This window comes from Sabethes cyaneus, chromosome 3 (assembly GCF_943734655.1).
Source record: "Sabethes cyaneus chromosome 3, idSabCyanKW18_F2, whole genome shotgun sequence".
Lineage (NCBI taxonomy): Eukaryota > Metazoa > Arthropoda > Insecta > Diptera > Culicidae > Sabethes > Sabethes cyaneus.
Genome location: NC_071355.1, coordinates 57,608,418 through 57,633,469, shown reverse-complemented (window position 1 = coordinate 57,633,469; position 25,052 = coordinate 57,608,418). Strand labels below are relative to the sequence as shown.

The 25,052-nt window shown below is 40.9% G+C and overlaps 1 protein-coding gene across 3 annotated transcripts in view; it reads right to left on the bottom strand.

The window, feature by feature from the left end:
• The window catches only part of LOC128743715 (protein winged eye), a 193,628-nt gene that overhangs the window by 27,509 nt on the left and 141,067 nt on the right, over positions 1–25,052 (bottom strand). For all 3 annotated transcript variants that reach the window (XM_053840340.1, XM_053840342.1, XM_053840341.1), the window contains exons 5-7: positions 19,999–20,124; positions 5,342–5,684; positions 4,583–4,753 (exon numbers count right to left, since the gene is read on the bottom strand). In XM_053840340.1, the coding sequence (XP_053696315.1) occupies positions 4,583–4,753; positions 5,342–5,684; positions 19,999–20,124 (640 nt within the window). The remainder of the gene's footprint in view (positions 1–4,582; positions 4,754–5,341; positions 5,685–19,998; positions 20,125–25,052) is intronic.

The following is a 25,052-nucleotide window of genomic DNA, read 5'->3' as shown; positions in this document are numbered from 1 at the left end:
CAATGAGGAACTCCTTCGTCGGTGTTATCAACGACCGATAGCCACAGAAATTCGTGAACGTAGGTAGGAGTTGATCGGACACATCTTGAGGAAAGGAGTGAACGAGGTCTGCACAGAAGCACAAGGACAGCGTAGAAGAGGCAGACCCAGAGGCTCATGGCGACCCAGCTTAGCCAACGACATGCGGACTGTAGACGAGAACCTGTCCTGGCGACAGATAAAAGTCATGGCGGATAACCGTCAGCAGTGGAGATCTCTGATTTCATCCCTTTATTCTGCCGGACCGGCGGACATGGACACATAAGTAAGTAAGTAAGTAAGTAAGTAAGTAAGTGAATGCTACTACGGATCAAAGTATTACTTTCCGAAAAATCCTCCAGAAATGTCGAGAGCACAACGAGCCCACGCATCATATTTTTGTGGAGGATCGAGAGGATCGATCTTCAGCAAGAGTATCCAATTCTAGCCTTCGCACATTACCTTGATATCACTAGAAACCTTGGAACGGTGGAGGCAATCTACGCGGAGGCTAGGAGGATTGGGTTACAAATCAACGCGGCGTCGAAAACTAAATATATGGCAGGAAAAGACTCCAGAGAAAACAACGTTTGCATTCCACGGATAGTGACTATTGACGGCGATGTACTGGAAGTGGTTGATGAGTTCGTATATTTGGAATCTGTGGTCACTGCCGACAGTAATACGAGTAAGGATATCCAACGACGCATTCAATGTGGAAATCGAGTGTCTTTTTCCCTCCGCAAGACGCTTCGATCAAGCGTACGGCGCCGCACAAAGCTGACGATGTACAAAACGCTAATCCTACCGGTAGTCCTCTACGGACTTGAGACAGTAACTTTGCTTATGGAAGACGGTTTGCTTACGGCACTTGCCGTACTTGAACGAAAGGTGTTGCGGACTATTTTTGACGGATAGCGGAGCGTGGCGTTGGTGTATGAACCACGAGTTGCATCACTACTTGGGGAGATTCCCATCGTACTCTCGGCGAAACTTGGAAGACTGCGGTGGGCCGGCCACTTCGATTGTGCGATTGTGCAATGAAATCCATTCTCGTCAACAACACGCTCGGCACCCGGAGTAGAAATGTCCAATGTGCTTGGGGGGTAGACCAGGTTGAAGCCGACTAGCGTGTGTTAAGACGCTTATCGAATTGCCGACGAGTAGCCTAGGACACTCGTCATATGAACACGAAATAGAAGAATGTACACATGTTTAAACTTTTATAGATAGAAAAGATAGAAATTGAAATTCCACCATTATTGGAACAACTTGCACTATTGCAGGAACTTGTTTCTATATTTTCTTATTTTTGAATCAAAATCAAGTGGAAAATGTCCAAAATAGAGTAGGCGTAACGCTTGTCTAAAAAACATAAATCACCCTATTTTTATTGTACATCGCATAAGCAATTGTTATTCTTATTCAAAATGCACATGAGATGAAAAAAATCCTTAGTTTGAAAAAAAGTCGTGATTCTACGGAATTCGTTAATAATTGTTGCTCCATCTCAGAATAAGCTTGGAAAGGGTGAATAGGAACGGGTGATTTTTTACAGTGTATATTTCTTTCAAGCTTATCAATCAAATCAAATCAAATCAAATGTCTACAACACACGTTTAGAGCAATCCATAGTTTTCGAGATACAATTTTTCAAACATAATTACCGGGAAAATAAATACACCCTTTTTAAAAGTGATTTCTGCATCAAAATGATGCCAATGCCAATATCTGCAGAAGGTGCACATTAAAAACATAGTTTAACGTCTGTAGGTGGTCTTCACTTTTAGAGCCACATAGCCACATTCGAAATTAGTTTTGAATTAAAAATATGTTTGAAAATTAAATAAAAAGAAAACTTATCTAATTTAATTCTACTATGCATGTATATTTTTTAAAATTTATATAGGGTAGATGATCCATTAGTTGCGCTACTAAGCACAATATAACTTCATTTTACTTGTTTATTGAGGTATATGCTTCAATTAATGCTTGTGGGATATAAATTTATCAAATACAAGGCAAGACAATTGCTTTCGTTGTACGAATAGCTTTATAAAGAAAAAATGAATTTTCCGATTCAATTATATTGTACCAACAGTTGCACTAATGTTTCCTTAATTAAGTTTGATGTTCCTTTAATTGTGGTATTCCATATACATTGCTAGGTTGCTAAGTGAAAAAACATCGTAGCAAAACTATATAGCAAATAATGCTTTAATTTTAAATGGTGTAGTCTAACTACCAATGCTTCTAAAAACTTGTTTTATATAATGAATGTAATTGTTTTATCTAAAATGCTACGGTGACGAAAATATGTATTAATAATGAATAGTAGCGCAACTATTGGTACTACCACAACTATTGGATCAAGTACCCTAGTAGAATTAAATTCGATAAGTTTTTCTAAATTTAATTTGCAGGTTTCGTATTGTACTAAGACGCTCCAAAAACTTCAGTGGAAAATATGAAGAATGTATTCAGAATAGTTTTCTTGTTCTTTTGGCCGTTTTCGGGATTGTGACCATGCGATTAAGAGTTGTCATTTTCCAAAATAAGAAAACAAGTTATTTGCGAAGGCCGTATGAATAAAAGAGTTAAAGCAAACTCTCCCATAAGATTAACACGGGAAAAGCAGAGCAAAGTGTTTTATTCATACGGCCCAATATCCAGCGAATTTTGGCCATTTTTACCAAAATGATTCATTTCGAAAATGTTTTGTGATTTCTTTACATGCTTTCTTGGAATTTTGTAATAAACCTGAGTTGAAAAAATAACTTGGCAAAACGATGGACATAAAAACCGACATTTTTTACAGTATTTCTTACTTGCGCTCATATAGATAACTAGCTGTAACCCCCGCGCGTCGCCTCGCGTTTAATTGAGAGCAAATTGGAGGTACACTATGTAACGCTAACGCTATGTAACTCTATGAAGTGCAACTACGTTACTTTTGCTCGTCTTGAATGTAATCTGGTATGATTGGTTTGAGTCTTTGCTTAACGTGGGCGGTTATTACCACGAAAATACATATCGCGCCCCTCGTTTTGCCGACAGACATAAGCCTCTTATATTTATGATTATTTTTGCATGAAAATTAAAATATGAGCTTCTTTTAAATATACTTTCATGAAAATAGTCATCAGCTTGATCGCGTCGTTTTTACAAGTTTGTCCGTTAAAGGGTTTGAGGCGAAATCACAAAGGTTCACTTTAGATTTCAGCTTTTTAAGGAACCTATCGTGTAGAAACGCTCCATTCAGAGATGGTATTTTGTATGAATATATCTTAATTTGATAATTTATTTTTTATTTTACTGTAACTCATGCATGTAACTGTGTAACATGCTACGTGGATGTTTTTAGGTAATTGTATTGTATAACTTGAAATGAAGTTAGGCCTTGTCTTTATTTAATTCACCACCTTTGAAATGAATGTTTTGTTAAATTAAATAATTCTACCGTGCTGTAGATCTATTTTTGTAGGTGTGCCAGCATGTCAACAAGAACTTCGGCAATACAAATTTATAGTTTTAATACTAAGAAAATAAAACTTCTTTGAAAACAACATATAACGTTTCAGTGCAATTTAAAACGAGTCTGTAGTGCTTTTCCCAACTCATCATTAGAATGACTTGAAAATGGCTTCAGAACACGCGATTACTGAGAAAATTAACAGCAAATTACATCCATTCGCTATATTCAATGGATGTGATCTTTTCTCCGAACGAACGAACAACTAGACACCGTTTAAAATTTAAACAGAATAATAATACCGCCATGACTGGTGATTTTTTTTTTATTAATTTATGGCGCTGAGCTGGTCGCGATTAGCGCAACGCAGCGGTGGTGATCTTGCCCATATAGTCCCGACGACCAGATCTAGGGTATGGCCGTTTTGCACACGACTCTACACACAGACTTACTTGTGTGGATACTTGACGCTCCGTTGTTAGGCGCGCAAGATGATGCAATTAATTGCTGCCCTTAAATCAAATGTTGTGTTAAATAATATGTTAATGTCATGTCGGGGAGATACTTCGACAAAAAACCCCCACCGACCGCGGCCACTCGAGAGAGACGAAGAGCGGGGGAAGGTGCTGCCGCGACTGCATTTGTCGTGACGTGGCGTGCCCCCGTCGTAGATCTAGAATAAATGAACGACCGTGAAATATTGCTCCCCCCGGAGCCGGGCTGCTGTGCGCATTGCCGGTTGAAGCACTCTCCTTTCAATAGCCTATCTCTTCAATTTACATATTCATAAGATTCTTTGAACATTTCTTGGTTTTAATTGCCGCAGCGCATAGCCTGCCGCAGCAGCAGGAGCAGCGAGCGGTGTTTCGGTTGTCGATCGAAGCCACAAAAAATACGCAAAAAATACACGACATGAAAGAGCTCCCCGAATGTGTATAATGAAGAATAAGAACGGGGCCTGGAACATGTGGACACGTCCCTTGTGGTTATGTTTTCTTTTTCGGTCCCAGCGAGGGCGTGACTTGGGATGCCCCCGAAGAGGGGAAGCGAAATTCGAAAGCGAAGAAACAGAAACGAAAATTGGAGACTTACCGGGATACTGCCACAGGGCGGGCGGTGTTCTAACGGCATTCTGGACGGCAGCGGCAGCGGCGGCGGCCGCGTTGGTCACGCCCATCGTAACTGCCTCCGACGAGAGGGGTATCATGGTAGAGTTGGTGCCTGCGAAAAACATGTTCTGACTCAGACTCGGCGTGCTGCAGCCTGTATTTGGTGGTGGTGCAGGAGAGAGAAATAAAAGGAAACGTTGATGGCGGTGGCCGTGGCGGCGGTTGCGATGGAGACCGGCGCGGCGTGGTGGAGATGAAGAAGTGATGTGCGAGTGTCGAACAAATGGCAATATGTGTTGTTGAATTGGTTGTTGGCCCGCAGAGGGTGGCGACGGTTGTGGTGGTGGTGATGGTGGTGCCAGTGGTGTTGCCCCGCGTGCGCACGGACGTTTGTTGATGAATCGTGTGGTATGCACGTGAATGGAAAATGGTTCGAAAAGAGAAAAGAAAAAAATATATGTGATAATTATGCATAAACAAGTTGAATAAATTAATGCAACGTGAGAGGGAACTTGGTGGTGGGAAGCGGGACGGCAAAGCCAGGGACATGTGGTCTCGACGGGACGTTTCAGGGGAATGAAATCATATTAAGATAAACGTGGCAATGTTTAATAAGCGGAAAAGAGACGGCTAGTACTGGTCGTAAAGAAAATTGCAGAGGACTACATACGGGGAAAACAGGTCGATTCTCGGTAATCGAGAATAAATAAAAGTGAGCATAAAATAAATTAACGAAAATTACCTAAATCAGCAGTGGATCCGGTAGCTGCTGCGGTGGCAGCAATTCCTATCCCGAACCGGTTCAGATCTTTGGCTTGATGGAGCTGCGATGTTGGAGCCGCAGTGGACTCTTGTAACCGTTGGCGAGCGACGGCAATGCCGACCGGAATCGTGGCCGCATTGTTCTGCGTACTGGTGATTCCGATATGGTCCATCGTGCTCCCGGCGGTTCCGCAACTGGACGAACAGGCCACGGCCTTCGGAGATTGGGCTTCGATCTTCACAACGGCAGTCAGTGCCGTTGTGCTGGCTTCGAAGTTGTTCGATGTAGTAACCTCGGACACTTGGCACGGTTCACGTTTAATCTGTGGATGCAGGAAAAAAAGACCGGATATATTTTCAACATAATTGCTACAAGGTCGAACAGCGAACCAAAGACATGACGAATGATTAGAAAAGGGCCATCGTCTCGACTGATGCTGTGCAGCAACGAACTCATCTGGACGAGCCGTAAAAAACGAAATCCATTAAAATTTAACCCAAACGCTTAGGCTAATGAACCCGACGTTTTATGACCACCTGAAATTCCACCAACTGACACACCTTGATGAAGGCACATGAAGAAAAAAGGCTTATAAATAATTAATCAACGTGAATTGCAGATAGCCACGCACCGGTCGCAAAAAAAAGGCAACGGTTCTACGAAGCTGTCCAAATTTCACGAAAAAGCTGAAAGTTTTTGCTCGTTAAATGCAATTATCATACATGCTGCAGTGAGTGGATTGCTGTAGACGTCCGCAATGTCATCATTCCGGAGAATCCCAGCAGCACGGTACGGCCGGTAAAGCATTTGAAAGCCGAGACTAGTACGGTTTGCTCGCGGTACTAGAAGAACGACTCGCACGAGCTGTAAAAATTGAAAACAATGCACTTTTACGTGAATAGTAATGTTGATCATCATTATTATTATCGCGTGTGCAGTTGCAGAAGCCCAGGCAACAACAACAACAACAACGGTGGGACCAACCAGCAACGGTTGGACGGATAGCTATGCTTTTTTGTTCCTTTCTCCCGAAGCCGAAGAATCTCTTCGAGCATAAGTTGGAGCGCAAGGCATCAGATGGGACGATGTGCCGCATTGCGAGACAATGGCCACTGTTGTGAACCTGTGTGTGAGTGAGTGTCGTCTGTGCTGTGTGTCGTTGTTGCATTTATTTTTTTCGGTGTAGCAAGCAGCTAGGTACCCTTTCTCTACGGTCGTTGTTCGGGTAGTTGCAAACGAAGGTAGATTGCATTATTATACAGTAAATGAACCTGCTCAACAGTTGCGCTTTCCAGCTGGAAACAAAGAAATTAAAAGGCATAGTTGCGAGTGCAAAAGGTAAAATGCAACTGAAAATAACAGCAACAACAAAAAACGGCAAGCAGAAAGCCGGTACTGTTGACTGCAGCAATCCGCGATGCCGATGACGGTAATTAAACGTAATGATGAGGTGGACAAAGAGCGGGATATGGGTACAATTTACAAGTCAACACGCTAACCCGAAGACGACAACCGTTTTCGACCGTTGGGCAACGGTGGTTCGAACGTTTGTCGGACACCTTTTTACATGTCATTTTTTTTCCTTTCATTAGGCTGAGATTTTTCTGTGTAATTTTACTAAGGAGAAGAAGAAAAAAACAGACGAACTGTCACGGCGTAATTACGTGCAATTAGAGTTGAAACTGACAAATATTTAGCTACGTAAACGTCATTTTGCGAGAGGCTTGGAATGCTATACGCATAACATAACTTGAGAGGTAGAAGTTTTTAAACACTAGTCGTGACCTTTGATTTCCCGAAAGATTTTCTGTTTCTGGTTCGTTAAGGAATTCGAACAAATTGAGGTTAAGTGGTGAACAAGTTTAAGGAGTCTCACGTTAGGAAACAGGTGAAGCAATAAGCAAAAGTTCACGAATCAATAAACATATTCGTTCCTTGATAAAGTTTTGTGACCAAATTTGGATAACTTTTCAGTTACAATCACAGTTTATAATTTGGTAAAAAAAACAATAGGAATTTTAGCTGGAACCTGAAAACTGAATGTTTGAATGACGGTAAAAGCTTATTCTAAATGGCATTAGCTACGAAATGTTAGCAAGCCGGTCAGGAGGACCTAACAAAATTATAACAGATCATGTTATTTTGTAATTTTTTGTTATTAACTTTTCTAACAGCGGTTGTGGGTATGAAATGGGGAAGGCAAATGAGGAGCGTTCAATATCTCTAGGCTCTAGCCATCCTAAGCCCCTACCTAGCGCCTCCACGTGGCCATACCCGGTAATGCTCTATTGAGTAGCCAAGCTAGGAGGTGCGATGCTGGATGGTTCCCGGTTGCCTGATCTCAAAACCGCGGTTTTGGGCAGCCGATGGAGCCACACGGCCTTGCTCATAGGTAAGCCTAATGTAAGTTATTTTAATTTTTTTTTTGTTTCAGCTTATGAAGCGCCTCCTACTATATAGTAAAATCTTTGGCCAAAACGAGTTTTAATACTGCACATGGGTACCAGAAAAAAAATTAAATTAATGATTGGAAGCACTTATGGAAACTCAAAGGATGCAACTCTATTCCATTCGAAGGATTGTTGGTGAGATTGTTCTATTTTTGCCCATATATATCACATTTCATCATAATATCATATTATTAATATCATATATGTGGAAGGCTCGATGATGGAGTTGATTGCCAACCTGAATCCTTACGGTATGAAGCAAATATGGCACTTCTCAATTCAAAACAAACAAATCATCACGTGGGTTAAAATAGATACGGCGAAATTGATTATTACATGAAAGGATCCTAATGCTGGAAGTCGACTCTTGTGGGTCCGCCCAGTCCCTTTTAGCCCCTTCTGTAACAGCATTAGTGTGAAATTCATTTGATAATCAAATTGGGATCTACTGTAATTCTACCTACATACATTGGCAAATCCTTGAAATGATGGTGGCTTTCCCTTACTACTACGACAACTTAGTTAGAAAGTTAACTTTCTAACAGCGGTTGTTATTAATTAGATAAATTATAACAACCGTTGTTATAAATTAGCCTCCATAAGTGGTTAAAATAACAAAAATTATGACAAAATTTCCTTTAATTAATACTTGATTTATAACAAACCTTGTAATGATTTTATCTAAATTGTAACATATTGTGTAAAAGGTTAATTGTTAACATTTCCAGATATTCCAAAAATAAGCTAGCAAATAAAGATATGAAAGCAAGTACACATTAGTAACTGTGAAGTGACGTATTTAATATAGTTTTAAAATGCTGATGGTAATTTGCTAATTTTTTTGCAAGTAACATATTTTGTTATGAAAGTGATATAAAGTAGTAAAGATCGTAAAAGTAATATTTTTAGTGGTGGAATCTATATTGCTCATTTATAACTCAATGTGTTACTCCTATCTGAATCTGTTATAAACATGATTTATTTTGCTTTTGCTTCCTAATTAGTTTATTTTCGATTTGTTACATAATGTGTTATGAATAACCGAATGTGTTATTTATAACACAGACATAATCTTGTTATGGCCTCCTCATCGGGAAACTTCAGTGTAAAATTGCCAGAAAGTATTCTCGGAGAGATTGCAACAAGTGAAAATGCAAGGCGGAGTGCTCTCCAGCGGGACTATCATGTTGCAGCACGATATCATGTACATGTACAGAATAGTTTGCCCGCCGAGTGTTCTTCATGCAAATCATTTTTAAGGACGCGTTACATGGAAGGAAGCTAATTATACTCGCAAAAACTGTCAAGAAGCATCTCTAATTTGGCCGAAAGTATGAAATTAAAGTGGAGCGCTCTTCAGAAACTAGATGCTCCTGGTCTTGAGTAAGGTTTATGCTTAACTTGAAACATCCGCTTACCCTAATCGGAACGTTGAAAAATTAGTATCAAATTAAGTGAAAAAGAATATGAAATCGAAATCTGAAATATTTCTTTTTTATTTTAATTTCACAATCGGATCTACAACGGATCCAATGTTTACCCTGGTCAGTTACTAAACAAGCTTTGGGAGTACATTTTGCTGACCTATTATCTGATTGTGTACTTTAAGGTGTGATCCGGCGAGCGGGCATAGAAACGAGAGGAACGATCTTCAGCAACAGTAGCCTTCGCAGACGACCTCGACATCATTACTAGAAACCTACGCCATTACCGACATCATTACGGGCAATCTACGCCAAATTAAAAACGGTGGCTAGGAGGATTGGGTTACAAATCAATGCGTCGAAAACTAAATATATGGTAGGGAGAGGCTCCAGAGAAAGCAACGTTTGCCTTCCACGGACAGTGATTATTAAAGGCAACGAACTGGAGGTTGATGGTTGATGAGTTCGTATATTTGGGATCTCTGGTCACCGCCGACAATAATACGAGTAAGGAGATCCAAGCTCGACAAGACGCTTCGATCAAGGAGCATTCGCCGCCGCACAAAGCTAACGAAATACAAAACGCTAATCAGACCAGTCTACCTCTACGGACTTGAGACAGTAACTTTGCCTACGGAGGACATACGTGCACTAGCCGTATTTGAACGAAAGGTGTTGCGGACTATTTTTGGCGGATTACAAACGGCAAGCGGAGAGTGGCGGAGGCATATGAATCACGATCTACGGGCACTGCTTGGAGAGATTCCCATCGTACACCTGGCGAAAGCTGGGAGACTACGTAGGGCCTGCCACGTCGCAAGGATGCCGGACGATTGTGCAGTGAAATCCGTTCTCTTCTAGAACCCCACCAGCACACGGAATAGAGGGGACAACGTGCTAGATAGCTCGACCAGCTTGAAACCGACGCGCAACGAATTGGCGACGAGTTTCCCAGAACCGAGTACAATGGAGGGGAATTCTTGATAGGGCAAGAGCCACTCCGGCTCTCGGCTGCTAAAGTAGTAGTAACTTTAAGGCGGCGTACGATTTAGTTATACGAAATGAGCTGTGGTAGATAATGTTAAAACCTGGTTTTCTGACAAAACTAATTAATCTCATACGTCAGATGTTGAATGTACTGAAGCATGGCGATGCACTCTCTAACCTGCTATGCATTATTACCTTGAAAAGTGCAATATGGAGGGCCTTGTTCTTTTGAAAAGGAACAGGACTATCATCACAATGTCTCACATGCTTCTTGGTTTTGCGGGTGACGTCGATGTCATCGGGATTATCCGTAGACCAGTGGAAGAGGCCTATATAGACCTTTTAAATTGGAAGCAGCGATATTGGAATTTACCATTAACACCGTAAAATCGAAGTACATGTTTGCTGGCAGGGATCGTGGGACTCTAAACGGTGTTGGTGCCGAAGTGGTGCTGAATGGAGAACTATAGGTAGTAGTGCAGGAATTAATATATCATGGAACCTTGGTAACAGTTGATAACGACGTAAGCCGTGAAACGAAACGACGAATTGCAGCTGCGAATCGGGCTTTCGTCCGATTCTGCAGAACAACACGGCTACATGAAAAATTGTTCGACCACTACAAACTTGCTAAGCTATGTATCAACTATTGTGGATAAAATCGAAAAACGACAATAAATCGACGCTGTGTATGTTGTTTTTGCCAAGGCTCTTGATAAGATTTCACATACTCTGAAGGTGAAGAAGTTTAGGAGAATGGGTCTACCCATTCCCGTTGTATCTGACGGGGCGTGCTCTTTTCCGTTCCAGATTCAGTCTGCTGTTCCTCAAGACAGTGTCTTGGGACCTTTGTTGTTCATTCTTTTCATCAAGGAACTTTGTGGAAAAGCGAAATCCTCGAAACTATTGTACGCTGACGACCTCAAATTTTACCGTGTGATCACAACACTAACAGACTGCTGTGCGTTTCAAATGGACATTGACGCGCTTATGGAATGGTGCAGATTGAATGCGATGAAAGTTAACGTCAACAAATGTTGCATAATCTCGACCACGCGGGTGCGTGCGCCGATTGTTTTTGATTACATTATGGAGACAACAAGCTTAGGACGTAAAGGCGTAGTTGAGGACTTGGGGATTCTAATCGACAGCAAAATGAAAATTGTGGAACATATCTATGCCATTACGGCTAAGACATATGCAATGTTTGGTTTTCTGAGAAGGAATACCACATTTTTTGTTGATGTTTATAGCCTCAGAGCACCTTACTGCATGCACCCTACGCAGTGTTCTCGAATATGGAGTGCAAGTTTGGGAACCACATCACGCTGTCCACGTCAACAGACTCGAACGTGTATAAAGGCAGTTCATTCGATACGCTTTACAGATCCTTAATTGGAGAGACCGAACAAACCTTCCACCATATGTAAGCCGATGTATGCTGTTCAACCAACCGACACTTGAAAGTAGACGAGTACTCCTCCAATGTATGATAATATTCGACGTATTAGCAGATCGCATTGACTTGACTATGATTCATCGCACCGTCACGAGTGATGCGCCAATCTGAGTTCTTTCGACGATCGTCTCACCGCACGGCTTACAGAAATAACCACGTTGAGCGTAAAATTCCACGCTTAATATTTGATGGCAAACGGAAAATGCAGTGTATCGCAGACGCACGAACTACGAGTTGTATCAAGTATACAAAAATGCTGAAGTAGTGAAAGCAGTACAAATCTTTGTACTGCGACAGATTCTCCAAAGATATCGCGAATACCAAATCGCTAGGCATCATCTTTTCATCGATTTTAAAGCCACATATGATAACATCGACAGTGAAGAGCTATGAAAAATAAAGGATGAACACGATTTTTCCGTGAAGCTGACAAGTCTGATTCAAGTCCCAATAGATGGTAATGGTATACAGTACTGTGTGAGGACGTTAAGCGCGTCATGAAGCTCGTTTGAAACACACAAGGGACTTCGAAAAGGCGATGGTTTAACATGCGAGGCACGATCTTCGATGCATCTTGCTTCGCTGATGACATGGACGTTGTTGGAAAGATATTACATGTGGTTGCTGAACCATACACCAAGCTGAAACGTATCTGTTAGCAGGATAACCCGAACGCACAAAAGCTCGCGTAGGCAATAGTGTTGTAATCAACGGGAACGAGTTCGAGGTGGCAGACGAATTTGTATACCGTGATGACGTCAGATAACAACTGCAGAAGAGAAATCCGCAGACGAATTTTGACCGGAGGTCATGCTTAGTACGAACTTCACATGACCTTAAGGTATGGTAAGCTATTCTAAGTATATCATGTACAATAAACTAACAAGACCGATAGTTCTCTACCTCCAAGGCGATGTTGCAAAACAAGGGGAAACAATAGTCTAGCCTCGTCGACAGTCTAAGGATTTGTGGGGCATATTACCTTGCGAAATGTCGGAAATACAATATGTCCACGTATCACATATTTTTCGATCTTATCCACCCCAGCTAGCACCAAATCGAACATCAATAACCGAAAATTATCGTAAATAAATCTTAACAAGCTCGGAATCGTAACTGAAGCTTAATAAAGTCCTCCCAAGTTGATTTTCAGTCGTATATAATAATAGCTGACATACATACGACATTCAGCACAGAATCGCATAGCAGTACCGAGCGGGTCGGGCTCAATCGGATATTATCGTATACAATTACTTATATCGATGAAACGCGTATGTTCATTCCTCATCACGTATATCGCCTCTAAAATACCACGGATATGCCAATTTTGCGCATCAAATAAGATTTATTAGCATGTATATATGAACGTATTGCTGATTTTTAACTTTTATGTACATTATGTTCGAATCTCGGCTGGGCGGTGCTATTAGAGTTAGTAGGATCGTTGCATTAGCCGCGTAATTATCTGGTCGGCTGCAAATTTTGTCGATAAAGAAGGTTAAGTCTTAAACCCAAGGCTTATCGATCTGAAGCCAGTATAAGACACAGTCGATGGAGACCAGTTATGGCACCTAATGCACGAATATGGATCTCTTGACAAACCGATGCGACTGGTCAGAGTAACATTGGTTAGTGATGTGCTTTGTGTGCGTCCCGAGGGTGCTCTAAAACCCCTTAGAGTCACTGTGGAGTTGAGACAAACGGTTGACGGCTTATCCGGCATGTTACTTAACATCGCCCTTGGGGAGGTTATTTGACGAAACGAGGGTTTTATAACATTTTGCTTCACAATGTTTCGCGGAAAACTGTTTGGCGGAGTAAACTATTCTGCGGAAATCTACGGTGAACATTTTATGAATGATTCAGGGCGAGACGGTCGCATATCACGAGTGATGCCAGAGACTCCCCTACGAATACACCGGTTACTCCAAAACGGGCAAAAGTGGTCAGTGCCCCGAAGAAATCACCTCTAAAAAGCAAAGCTTTGGGTTTCCTAAGACTTGATCTTTCTTTATGAACAGACTTCGCAGCCGACTGTTAAAGTACAGGACAAATACGAGGCTAGGTCATACTGACTCTATCAAGCAAGTACCGCCGAGCCAAGGTTCGAACATATGATGATTAATGACTGGCTTGTTAGACTATTTTGCTTACTGGGCTCCTAGACTAGTTTGCTACTACATAGAGGTATGTAGGTTTGTTTATTTTCCTAGATCCGCTGACCTCTAGTATTATCCTTCAGTTGTGTCCGAACAAGTGATGCCTTGTCAAAACGGATCACACTTACTTTTCCAGTAAACAATTTAAGCCGCTTGGTTTTATGTGATTTTTATAAAGGTTTCATAGCGGTATTAATTATTACCTCTGGTATTGTTATGGTATTACGCAACACCAAAACTCACGAGTCAAAAAATACTTATAGCTAGCCATAAAACCGTGATAATACTGTAAAAGAAACAAAACTATTGTGGTTGTTCATATTACAATGATAAAACTAGTTGACTCCATACCATCTATACCTATAAAGAAGGATTTCTGTCTGTCTGTCTGTCTGTCCGTATGTTCCTTATAGAATCGAAAACTACTGAACCAATCGGCATGAAAATATGCATGTAGAGGTTTTTTGGGGCCAGGAAAGGTTTTAGTGATGGTTAGAAACCCCTCCCCCCACTAAGAGGGGGGGCTCCCATACAAATGAAACACAAATTTCTGCATAACTCGACAACTAATCAAGCAAATAGAACAAAATTTGGCATGTGGGTGTTTTCGGTGACAAGAATTTATTCTATGGTAAATTGAGACCCCTCCCCTCTTTATAAGGGGAATTATAACTCCTCTCCTCCTTAAAAGGGGGGGCTTCCATACAAATTTCCTCATAACTCGAGAACTAATCAAGCAAATGGAACCAAATTTGGCATGTGAAGGTTTTCGAGGGCAAGAATATTTTCTATAGTAAATTAGGACCCCTCCCCACTTTAAGAGGGGGGGCTCCAGTACCAAAGAAACACAATTTTCCTCATAACTCGAGAACTAATTAAGCAAATGGAACCAAATTTGGCATGTGGGTGTTTTTGGAGACAAAATTTTTTTCTATGATGAATTGGGACCCCTCCCCGTTTTAGGAGGGGGGGATCCTATACACATGAAATACAAATTTCCTCATAACTGAAGAACTAATCAAGCAAACGGAACAAAATTTGGCATTGAAAGTTTTCGAGGGCAAGAATATTTTCTATGGTGAATAAGGACCACTCCCCACTTTAAGAGGGGGGGCTCCTATACAAACGAAATACAAATTTCCTCATAACTCGAGAACTAATCAAGCAAATGGAACAAAATTTGGCACGTGGGTGTTTTTGGAGACAAAATTTTTTTCTATGATGAATTGGGACCCCTTCCCACTTTAGGAAGGGGGGCTCCTATACAAATGAAATGCAAATTTCCTCATAACTCGAGAATTAATCAAGCAAATGGAACCAAATTTGGCATGTGAAAGTTTTCTAGGGCATGAATATTTTCTATGGTGGATTAGAACCCCTCCCCACTTTAAGAGGGGGGGCTCCTATACAAACGAAATACAAATTTCCTCATAACTCGAGAACTAATCAAGCAAATGGAACCAAATTTGACACGTGGGTGTTTTTGGAGACAAAATTTTTTTCTATGATGAACTGGGACCCCTCCTCACTTTAGGAGGGGGGCTCCTATACAAATGAAATACAAATTTCGTCATAACTCGAGAGCTAATCAAGCAAATGAAACCAAATTTGGCATGTGAAAGTTTTCGAGGGCAAGAATATTTTCTATGGTGAATTAGGACCCCTCCCAACTTTAAGAGGGGGTGCTTCTACACAAATGAAATACAAATTTCCTCATAATTCGAGAACTAATCAAGCAAATGGAACCATATTTGGCATGTGGGTGTTTTTGGAGGCAACCATTTTTTCTATGATGAATTAGGACCCCTTACCTTTTTAAGAGGGGGGCTCTCATACAAACGAAATACAAATTTCCTCATAACTCTAGAACTAATCAAGCAAATGGAACCAAATTTATCATGTGGGTGTTTTTGTAGGCAAGAATATTTTCTATGGTATATTTTCTATGGATTTCCCCACTTTAAGAGGGGGCGGGGGGGGGAGGCTCCTATACAAATGAAATACAAATATCCTCATAACTCGAGAATTAATCAAGCGAATGGAACCAGATTTGTCATATTGGGGTCTTAGGACGCTAGAATTTTTCCTTTGGCGAGTTATGCCTCTTCTCCCCTTTAAGAGCGGGGCTCCCATACAACTAAAATACCAATTTCCTCATAACTCGAGAACTAATCAAGCAAATGGAACCAAATTTGGCATGTGGAAGATTTTGAGTCTTGAATTTATTTTACGATAGTTAGAGACCTCTCACCCCTGTGGTAGGGAGATATGGACTCTCATACAAATAAAACAGAAATTTTTGCGAAACTCAAAAACTAATCGAACTCGAGAAATTCGAGACTCTTCCATAACACATTAGTCAATACAAGACCACAAAAACTATCTATAGTAACACTAGATCATTCAGGACGAGACGGTCGCGAGTGTTGCCGGTGAACCGCCGTGGGAAGCGCCGCCCACTGGGGGGCTTGCAAAACTCGAGATTGTGACAAAGATCATCCGAGATTCATGATTTATGTACAACACAGGTTAATTTGTGGCAATACGAAGTTTGTCGGGTCAGCTAGTCTCTTATAAACATGCAACATTTGGCGAGTTGATTTTAGCCACTTGGCGTTTTAATATGCACGATAAAATTTAATGCGCATAAGTTCCACAACTACGAAAATTGTAGAAAATGTATTAATTCTTCTTTCGGATATTTTATTATGGTAGCTATTGCTGTAAACCGATCGAACGATAATGCTCCGTATTCGAGTGCCTGTACTTTGACCTTAACCCCACCCATGAAATTTTGCACAACCTCAAAATCGACATGTTTTGCATATTTAGCCATGCTTTCTTCATTTCATCAACTGTTTTGACTACTTTAGAATGTTTCAGAAGATTCTGCTTCATAATAGCCCAGTATTTCGCGATGGGCCGCAGCACCGGTGTATTTGAGGGGTTATGATCTTTTGGCACGAAATCGACATTACTTGCTTTATGCCACTCCATCACGGCCTTTGCGTAATGGCATGAGGCCAAATTCTACCAGGAGAGTGTAGGAACGTTGTGAGACTTCAGAAGAGGAAGAAGTCACTTTTGAAGTTAGTTGTGTTTGCTACCTCTAGAACGGAGGAGTTTGGTTTCCCGTAGAAGGCCCCAACTAGGCGGGTGTGATCCTTAACAGTATACCGATGCCATTTTTCTACACATTTTGACTCACGATCGACAATCGAACATCTGATTCGAACCGTTTTATGACACGAGAAAGCGCAGAATTCGGGATTACCAACCTTTTACCGATGGCACGATGTGATAGATTCTTCTTTTCGATGTAGTTGTGCAGATTTTTTTCGCAAACGAGCTGTTCTTTCGACTCCATTTTTCATATCTTTGTGCACTTGGTAAAAAGACTCACACAGCATAAACATTGCACTTAAAGCTTTCTCCATGCAAAGTTTCAATTATTTCTACCCGACGATTCAAAAGTTACAGCAATATAAGTGTGTTGCAATTTTATCGTGAACACCCTTTAATAAGGTAAAACAATCAGTGATCCGCTTAGACTGCTTAAAATAGGTTTCCTACCCAACATGAAAAGTAGAGACAGATGCAGGAAAATGAATTCAATCCCCATAATGAGAAAATTGACTCCAGATTTCAAGATTCTAGTGTAATTTTTACAATAAATTTTAAAAGGCTATCAATATAGATTTATGATTACCGTTAGTTTCGTTATTTGATACAAGTTCATACTCTTGTATTTGAGGGAATTTGAAATTTACTTATACCACCAAAAGTGTTGAGTTGAGATACAAAACTTAAAAATTAAATACAAACTATAATACTAGTCATATAAAATGATTGAGCTTATAAATAAATGTTAATCAATAAATAACAAAAACTGACAACTGACTTTGTCAGTGTTACTCCGACTAATAAATTCATTCCAAATTCCCATCAAGCTCCATCGTGAAATATTCTTTTTCCAAACCAGTGCACCGCAGTAGCCCCAGTCACCTGTCATTGCACAATGCACAACTTTCCTATAAGCCCTATCCCTAGTAGCCAGCCCTCGCCTAAATAAAACGTAAACTTAACAGAATGTGACTATACTGACTAATGAACTTAACGTCTCTATGTACAAACTAATCAAACCAGTAACGTATAAGTAGTAAGTCTTAAGCTTGAAACAGAAGCGAAACACTTGAAAGCCGCAAGAAAGTCGACCGGTTGGTCGGGGCCAACCAACCAACCAGCCGGGCGGTGCGGTGTCGCGGTAAACAATGGCGAACAATTAAATCCAATTTCCGCGGTCCCGGTTTTGCCGTAATCGTAATTTGACAGTCGCAGCGCGGAAGACATGCGAGTCCAATTCAAGTGTCACACACACGCCCATACCCAGATACACACATGCAGGGGGCGCCACCCGATCGGTTAATGCTTGCCGGCGAAAGGTGATTTCAGCCTGCTGATAAAACAAAAGTGAAGCCGTGCTGCGACATTTGCATTGGAGCCGCCGGCAGCGGCGGCGGCCAGTTTGTGAGCTTTGATGATTCCTGACATTTTAAGTAAAACGGTATTTAAGGGTCGAGCTTGGTTCAGGTGTTTCTTGTTTCGTGTATAATACATTCTGTGTTTGATTTACAATTCACTATTTCAGTAACAGAACAAAGCAGGAACAGAATAACTACAAGGAACGAGAGGTCGTGCATCGGTTGCCAGTAGTGTTGCTCTACTTGTGTGCGAGAAACGGTGGTACTAGAACGGATGCAACGGTCCTCGTTCCAAAACGAAACACCGTACGAACATGTGATGATCACTTACGTGAACAACCGGGCATGCCGCCGTATCGTTAAGGTTTCTGGGTTGATTGGACGATGCGTCGGTAGTCGTTGAGTTCGGTGCTCCCCAGCTACTGGCGGCTGCGGCGGCGGCGGCGGTGGCGGCGGCTGCTGCTGTGGTGGTTGTCGATGTCGATGAGTACTTTTGTTGATGCTCGCGTAGTAGCTGGTACTGACGGTTGCTGCGAGGCGCTACAATAACGCTGCAGTCAGGTGGACGCTGCTGACCGACCGTGCCTTCCCGACCGGCCAAGGTCTGATTAATGGTGCTCAGAGCGAACGATGGCGATGACAGACAGGACGGTGCTACTGTTGCAGTGGTGACCGTGTTTGTAGTCGTCGTTGGCGTCAGTACCAGATCAAGCGTTGTAGCGTCTTCTTGATGGTTGCGGTTGTTGTTGTTGTTGCTGTTGTCGTTGTTCTTTCGGCTGTCGTGGTCGATCGGATAGCGAGGACGGTGTTCCGACAGCCGCAGAAACGTAGTGCGAGCAGAAGTACCGGTTATAAAGGATTGAGCTAGTCTTGGGTGGTAGTTGTTGGGATGTAACTGTTGTTGTTGTAATTGTTGAACGTTGTGATGTTGATAATGATGACGCTGATCTAATCCGTCTGATTTATTGCTAGCATTGTTATGATTATTAAGATTATTGCTATGGTAAGTTATCTGACTGCCGGAACTAATATTTTCGGTCTTTACAGTTAAATTTGCTACGGATGGTACTGGAGGTACCTGAGTGGAAACAACACAATAATGATAAGAAAATTATCGTATACACATTATTACGGCGGAGAAGTGTCGAGAAGAAAGTACAATGGAGCAGAAAGAGAAGAAAGAAAAAAACTACTTAGGGTGAAAGATGTACCATATGAAAGGAACGTGAAATGAAAAATGCATCGCTCAGCGGAGCGTTGCTTGCTTATTGCTTTTCTCGATCTCGATCGTGAGTGAGTTGCTGTGTTCCGAGGCGAAATTGTGATGCGCCTGTCACCGTTTAATCGAATAATTACACCTCATCGTCGTCATTAAAACGCGCTACATCATAACGGATTAGACCAATCGGGTGGAGTTGAATCCAACACAAGAGGAAATAAAAAGTAATTTTGTTCGATAAAGGAATTTTGACAGCTTGAACTGACACGTCCCCGGCGGGGAACGTAACCTAGTTCATGCTCTCCTCTGGCTATTATGTTAAAGAATCAGATTTTTTTTTCTGTATATCATCCACTTCATCTGCACGCAGCACAAATGCTCGGAGTTTGTTTGGAGGATGGGTGCATGCTTGGGTGCTTACTTACTATGGTACGAGGCAAGTTTTCGTAATACTCACTTGGATCTGCAGCGGCTCTAGTGTACCGTGTTCCCACCTGCCGATGCAGGTTTCCGTCTTTTTGGCAACCGCTGTGGTTCCATTGATAAAGTCTGTTTGTGATTGTACAAATATGCTGCTATTGGCCTGAAATGAAATCGAATAGAAGAAAGAAGTTCATTAAAACCGACCGCTCTACTCCACTCCTGCTGGAGTCCGACCCGCCGAAGCCGTCCGTCCATTGCAGCGTCCGAGAACGAGTCAAGGCACGGAATGGTTTGTGGCTTGTGGCCGGTCAGACCCGGACAATTAACACTATTAGCAAGCGCGCGGTAAGCAATTTACAGGCTTTTTACCGCAGTAGGAAATTATCTTTCTGGTGTGGTGGGGTTGTGCTGTGCGTTGATCCGATGGAAAGTGCCGAGGGAGTGAAGTTATTTGAATAAGGGAAAAGGCTATCTGATGATCGGTAGGTACCCCTTCGAATCGTAAAGTCATGAGTCATTCCCAAACCCGATATTATTTCCACTTTGCAAGCGTGGAACCGGCGCGGATGATAGAATAAATATAGTACTTCGGCTGGAAATGGTAAAGTTGTTTGCAATCAGCAGATCATGAAAACATCGAGTGCTACACGTGTTTTACAACTTTCCGAGGAAAACTGTGTCTGCTGTCAGTTAGTGTCAGAAAATTCTGCCATGCCAGTCGAACGTGAATGATTCTTATCCGAGAATACCGAACCGATTCTGCGGGTAATTGTAGTCTAGCTCGATTGCTCAAGGTTAGTCTTCTCCTTGCTTTTGGAGCTGTTTTATATTGGACGATTAAAAAAGATTTTAATAATCACTGAAAACATTATCAGGATCATTTTACGTTTCGTCAATAGCGATCTTAGAAATAATTTTATGCTTCTCGTAAAAGAGATAAAACAAAAAATGATTCTTTTTCATTGCAATAACCGCTGTAACGGCTTTGATTACGTCCAATATAGAAAAAAAAACTATTGCTTTCTAAAAACTTGCAATGTTCTTACTGTGTTTTACTTCTATAAGTAATTTCTTGGCATCGCACTATGGGCAAAAACGAACGAAAAACAGACGCAATTAAAATACGGCCTGCAGGTTGATAAAATATAGGTGATCTTATGTAGAATTTTCCGGAGAATCTCGTGGTGCCCATCTCTTTCCTGTCTGCCATCGGATAGTGCCCCATTTTGCTCATTTTCGCCTATTTTGACATTTTTTCATACTTATTGGACTATACCAAGTTAGACTTCAAGAAAATAAAACTTAAAAACCTGATAATTTTGTGTAAAAAAGTCCGCAGCATCGAATAGGGTTTAGCCCATTTAGTTTAGAGCACATTAATTTTGTTGGTTGAGTTCCCGTTTGGTCTGGCCGGCTTAGTCACGCGAGTTCAACCAAAAAAATTGTTGTGCTATAAACTAAATGGGATAAGCCCTATTCGTTTCTGCGGACTTCTTTGCACATAATTATAAGGGTTTTAAGTTATGTTTTCTCAAAGCCTTGCTTGGTATAGCTCAATAAGTGTAAAAAAAATATTAAAAATAGGAGAAAATGAGCTAAATGGAACACTTTCCGATGGCAAACAGGAAAGGGGTGGGCACCACGAGATTCTCCGGAAAATTTTACATAAGATCACCTATATTTTATCAGCCTGCAGGCCGTATCTTAATTGCGTCTGTTTTTTTGCTCGTTTTTGTCCATAGTGCATCGGTTTGAATTTATCTGAAATGTAAATGAGCAGATAAATAAGAAGGGTTGCAACATATCTGCATGGTTGACGTAGGCCTACGTAAGGCAGGTTTTGTTGAGTTAAAACCATAAATAATAAAGAATGATTTCAAACCTACCAAAACAATTGTTTGGAGAAATTTCAAATTTCGGAAAATCATAATTGTTGTGACAATAATAAAAGTTATAGCTTGATTTGAGTTTTCTAAAATTTAAATAACCCTGTATTAAGCGAACTTGATCCGTACATTTTGTTGAATTCTGGTTGGTCCCATTCTAACGTGTTCTGTTCTGTCTGCTTCTTTGCCCTGAGCTGCAATAGTAAAGGGGCCGAATTTTGTCGTTTACAAAAATGTATAGAACTCAAAATAAAATTTATTCTATAATTTCAAGTGACCTTTAAAAAAAATCTTATAACTAACGAGTAAGCGCTTATTTGTCTGCATTGGTAAAAAGCATAAAAACCCAGCTCGTCGTATTAATACTGTCTCATTTCTATTTCGTTTAAGCGTGTTCTGTCCACTATCTAGGCACTAACTATCGAGACATTACATTGCTAAAATCTTCCTATAAGGTGCTTTCCCGTATCCTGTTCTGTAGACTGAGACCGTTAGCGGAGTCCTTCGTCGGCGAGTACTAAGCTGGTTTTCGTGAGGGTCGCTTCACGACGAATCAGATGTTTACCCAGCGTCAGTTACTAGACAAGTTCCAGGAGTACAACTTGCATACGCACTTACATTGTTTGTGGACTTTAAGGCGGCATACGATTCAGTCAAACGAAGTGGCAGATAATGCTAGAAGATGGTTTTCCGACGACACCGATTCGTGCGACGCTGGATGGGTCAAAATCATGCGTCAGAATAGCGGGTGCTGGTCGTGACGTTGGATTGACTGAAGCAAGGGGATACGCTCTCTAACCTGCTATTCAACATTGCATTGGAAGGTGCAATACGAAGAGCAAATGTGGAAACCTCACATGCTTATTGGTTTTGCGGATGACGTCGACATCAACGGAATCAATCGTACACTCTTAAATGATTCTACCTGTAAATAGGTCGAATTTAGTTAAAGCTACGTTGAAACTACTCAAAATGCCCTTAAAGTGTATAAACTCAAACTTTGGGTAAAAATTTCAACCAATTTTGGCTACTTGCTACCGATAATCGAATTATTCTCTATGACAAATAACGCAATTTTAAGTTCCTACAGCCAATTTTTTAGTTGAAAAACTACTCAAAATCTGAGTTTGTACACTTTAAGGGCATTTTGAGTAGTTTCAACCTAGCTTTAACTAAATCCGACCTATTTACAGGTAGAATCATTTAAGAGTGTAGAAAAGTAAAAGAGGCCTTTAGGCGAGATTGGACTAACCATTAACACCGCCAAAATGAAGTACATGGTTGCTGGCAGGTAACATGGAAGTCCAAACGGTGTTGAAGGCGAGATGGAATTGGATGGGAAGCAATATGAAGTAATGGAGGAATTCATATACAGTAGACTCTCGGAAAAGTTAATCGATTGGGGAATCGGTCGATTAACTTTTCCGAACTATTAACTTTTCTGAGTAGTCCTAAAAGTCATTGAAAATGATGAATACAAAAGCTAAAAATGCATTCCGGGATATAGGATACATATTTTTATGTACCTGGAAGTTGTAATGGAAAGAAATATGTAGCAATATCTTTATGAAATTATAGTTTCATAGTTTTTTATAAAATAATACCTTTCACTAAGTTTAAAACAGTGGGTTACACTAGTTTACTTTTGTTTTTTCGTAGTCTACGTTTTGATTAAAAATAAGCGTTCGGGCTAATTTTTAGTTCCTTGCTGTTCCTTCTTTTGCATTTAAAATTCAATCTGAGTTTGCGCTTTTCCAGTATATTTCCAAAAATCCTGAAGTAACTATATGCCCGTATTGAACTATTGTTGCAACTGTCCGATACAAGAGTTTAATTTAATCCCAGTTATGATGCGACTCTGTATGAAACTGTGGAAAGGTGACAATAAGCCGAAAAATGAGAAATACAGATAGAAGGTAAACACATGTGTGTGAAGAAACGCTTGGACAACCAATAAATTCAAACTATCAGAAAAGTTAAGGCAAAAATTAACTTTTTAGAGCGTTGCATGAGAGCTGATATACGCTTAACTTTTCTGAACAATTAACTTTTCAGAGAGTTAACTTTTCTGAGAGTCTACTGTAGCTTGGTACGCTCGTGACATGAGGCAACGACGTTAGCCGCGATGTGAAATGACGAATTGTAGCCGTGAATTGAGCGTTCTACGGATTACGGAGCCAGCTGAAGTCCCGTAATTTGCAAATTTGCACAAAACTTCTACTCTACAGAACACTAATCCTCCCGGTGGCCCTGTATGGACATTAACCATGGACGCTTAAGGTGAAACGGTACTGAATCCAACATGGCCGAATCGATGGCACCTATATCCTCACATGAACGCCATTTTTTCGGCCATGTTGGGATTCAGTACCGTATCACCTTAAGGAAGCTGACCGACGAGTGCTTAAGGGTGGACCCTACCCTGGAATGTCGGAAAAATCGATTTTTTTTATATTTTCGAGACGTATATACCTTCAGAAACGTCATGCAAATATTGTGGAGTCACCACAAAGGAAGTCCATTGCTGATCGAAACTTTGAACGCGTTTTCTCCGAAACCATGTTTCTTTAGCTGGCGGTACGTGCATCTCAGAATCTAGTGGACCGATTTGGCTGAATTTTTTTTCAGCATGTAAAAATGAATTATCTAAATTGTTACGTAGCCGTTTTTTGATATCTCAATATTTCAATTTTTATGAGCTTTTAATTAGCGATTTTTGATGAAAAAACACCTTTCTTTTGGAAAAATCTCCGCCATTTTGGTAATTTTTCGAATTTTCAAAAACCGCTACGTAAAATTTTGGTATTAATCTAAAGCTTCAAAATCATCCTTGAAATCCGTTCTACGATACTCCGTCCCGCGAAAATTAAGTCGAAAGTAGCTCGCTGCTAGATGGCAAAGAAAGATAGATTATCACATTGGCGATCCATTGCCAAATTGAACTTTTGCTGTGATATTCTGTAGCGCAGTATATTGGCCATTCGGATAGAATTCCAAATACAAGTGTAGATTTGCTGCGGCTGGCGTTTGTTTTGTGAAGATGCTCGCAGGACTCGTTTAAATATTTGGTGACGGGCTTATTGCTGTGCGGAATAGTGTTGTATTCAACGAGCCCCAAACACAACAATAAATGGAGCTGGCCGGACTCCTTTATATATGTGAAAATACCATTAAGTTGAACGTATGTTAGTAAGATTGTGTC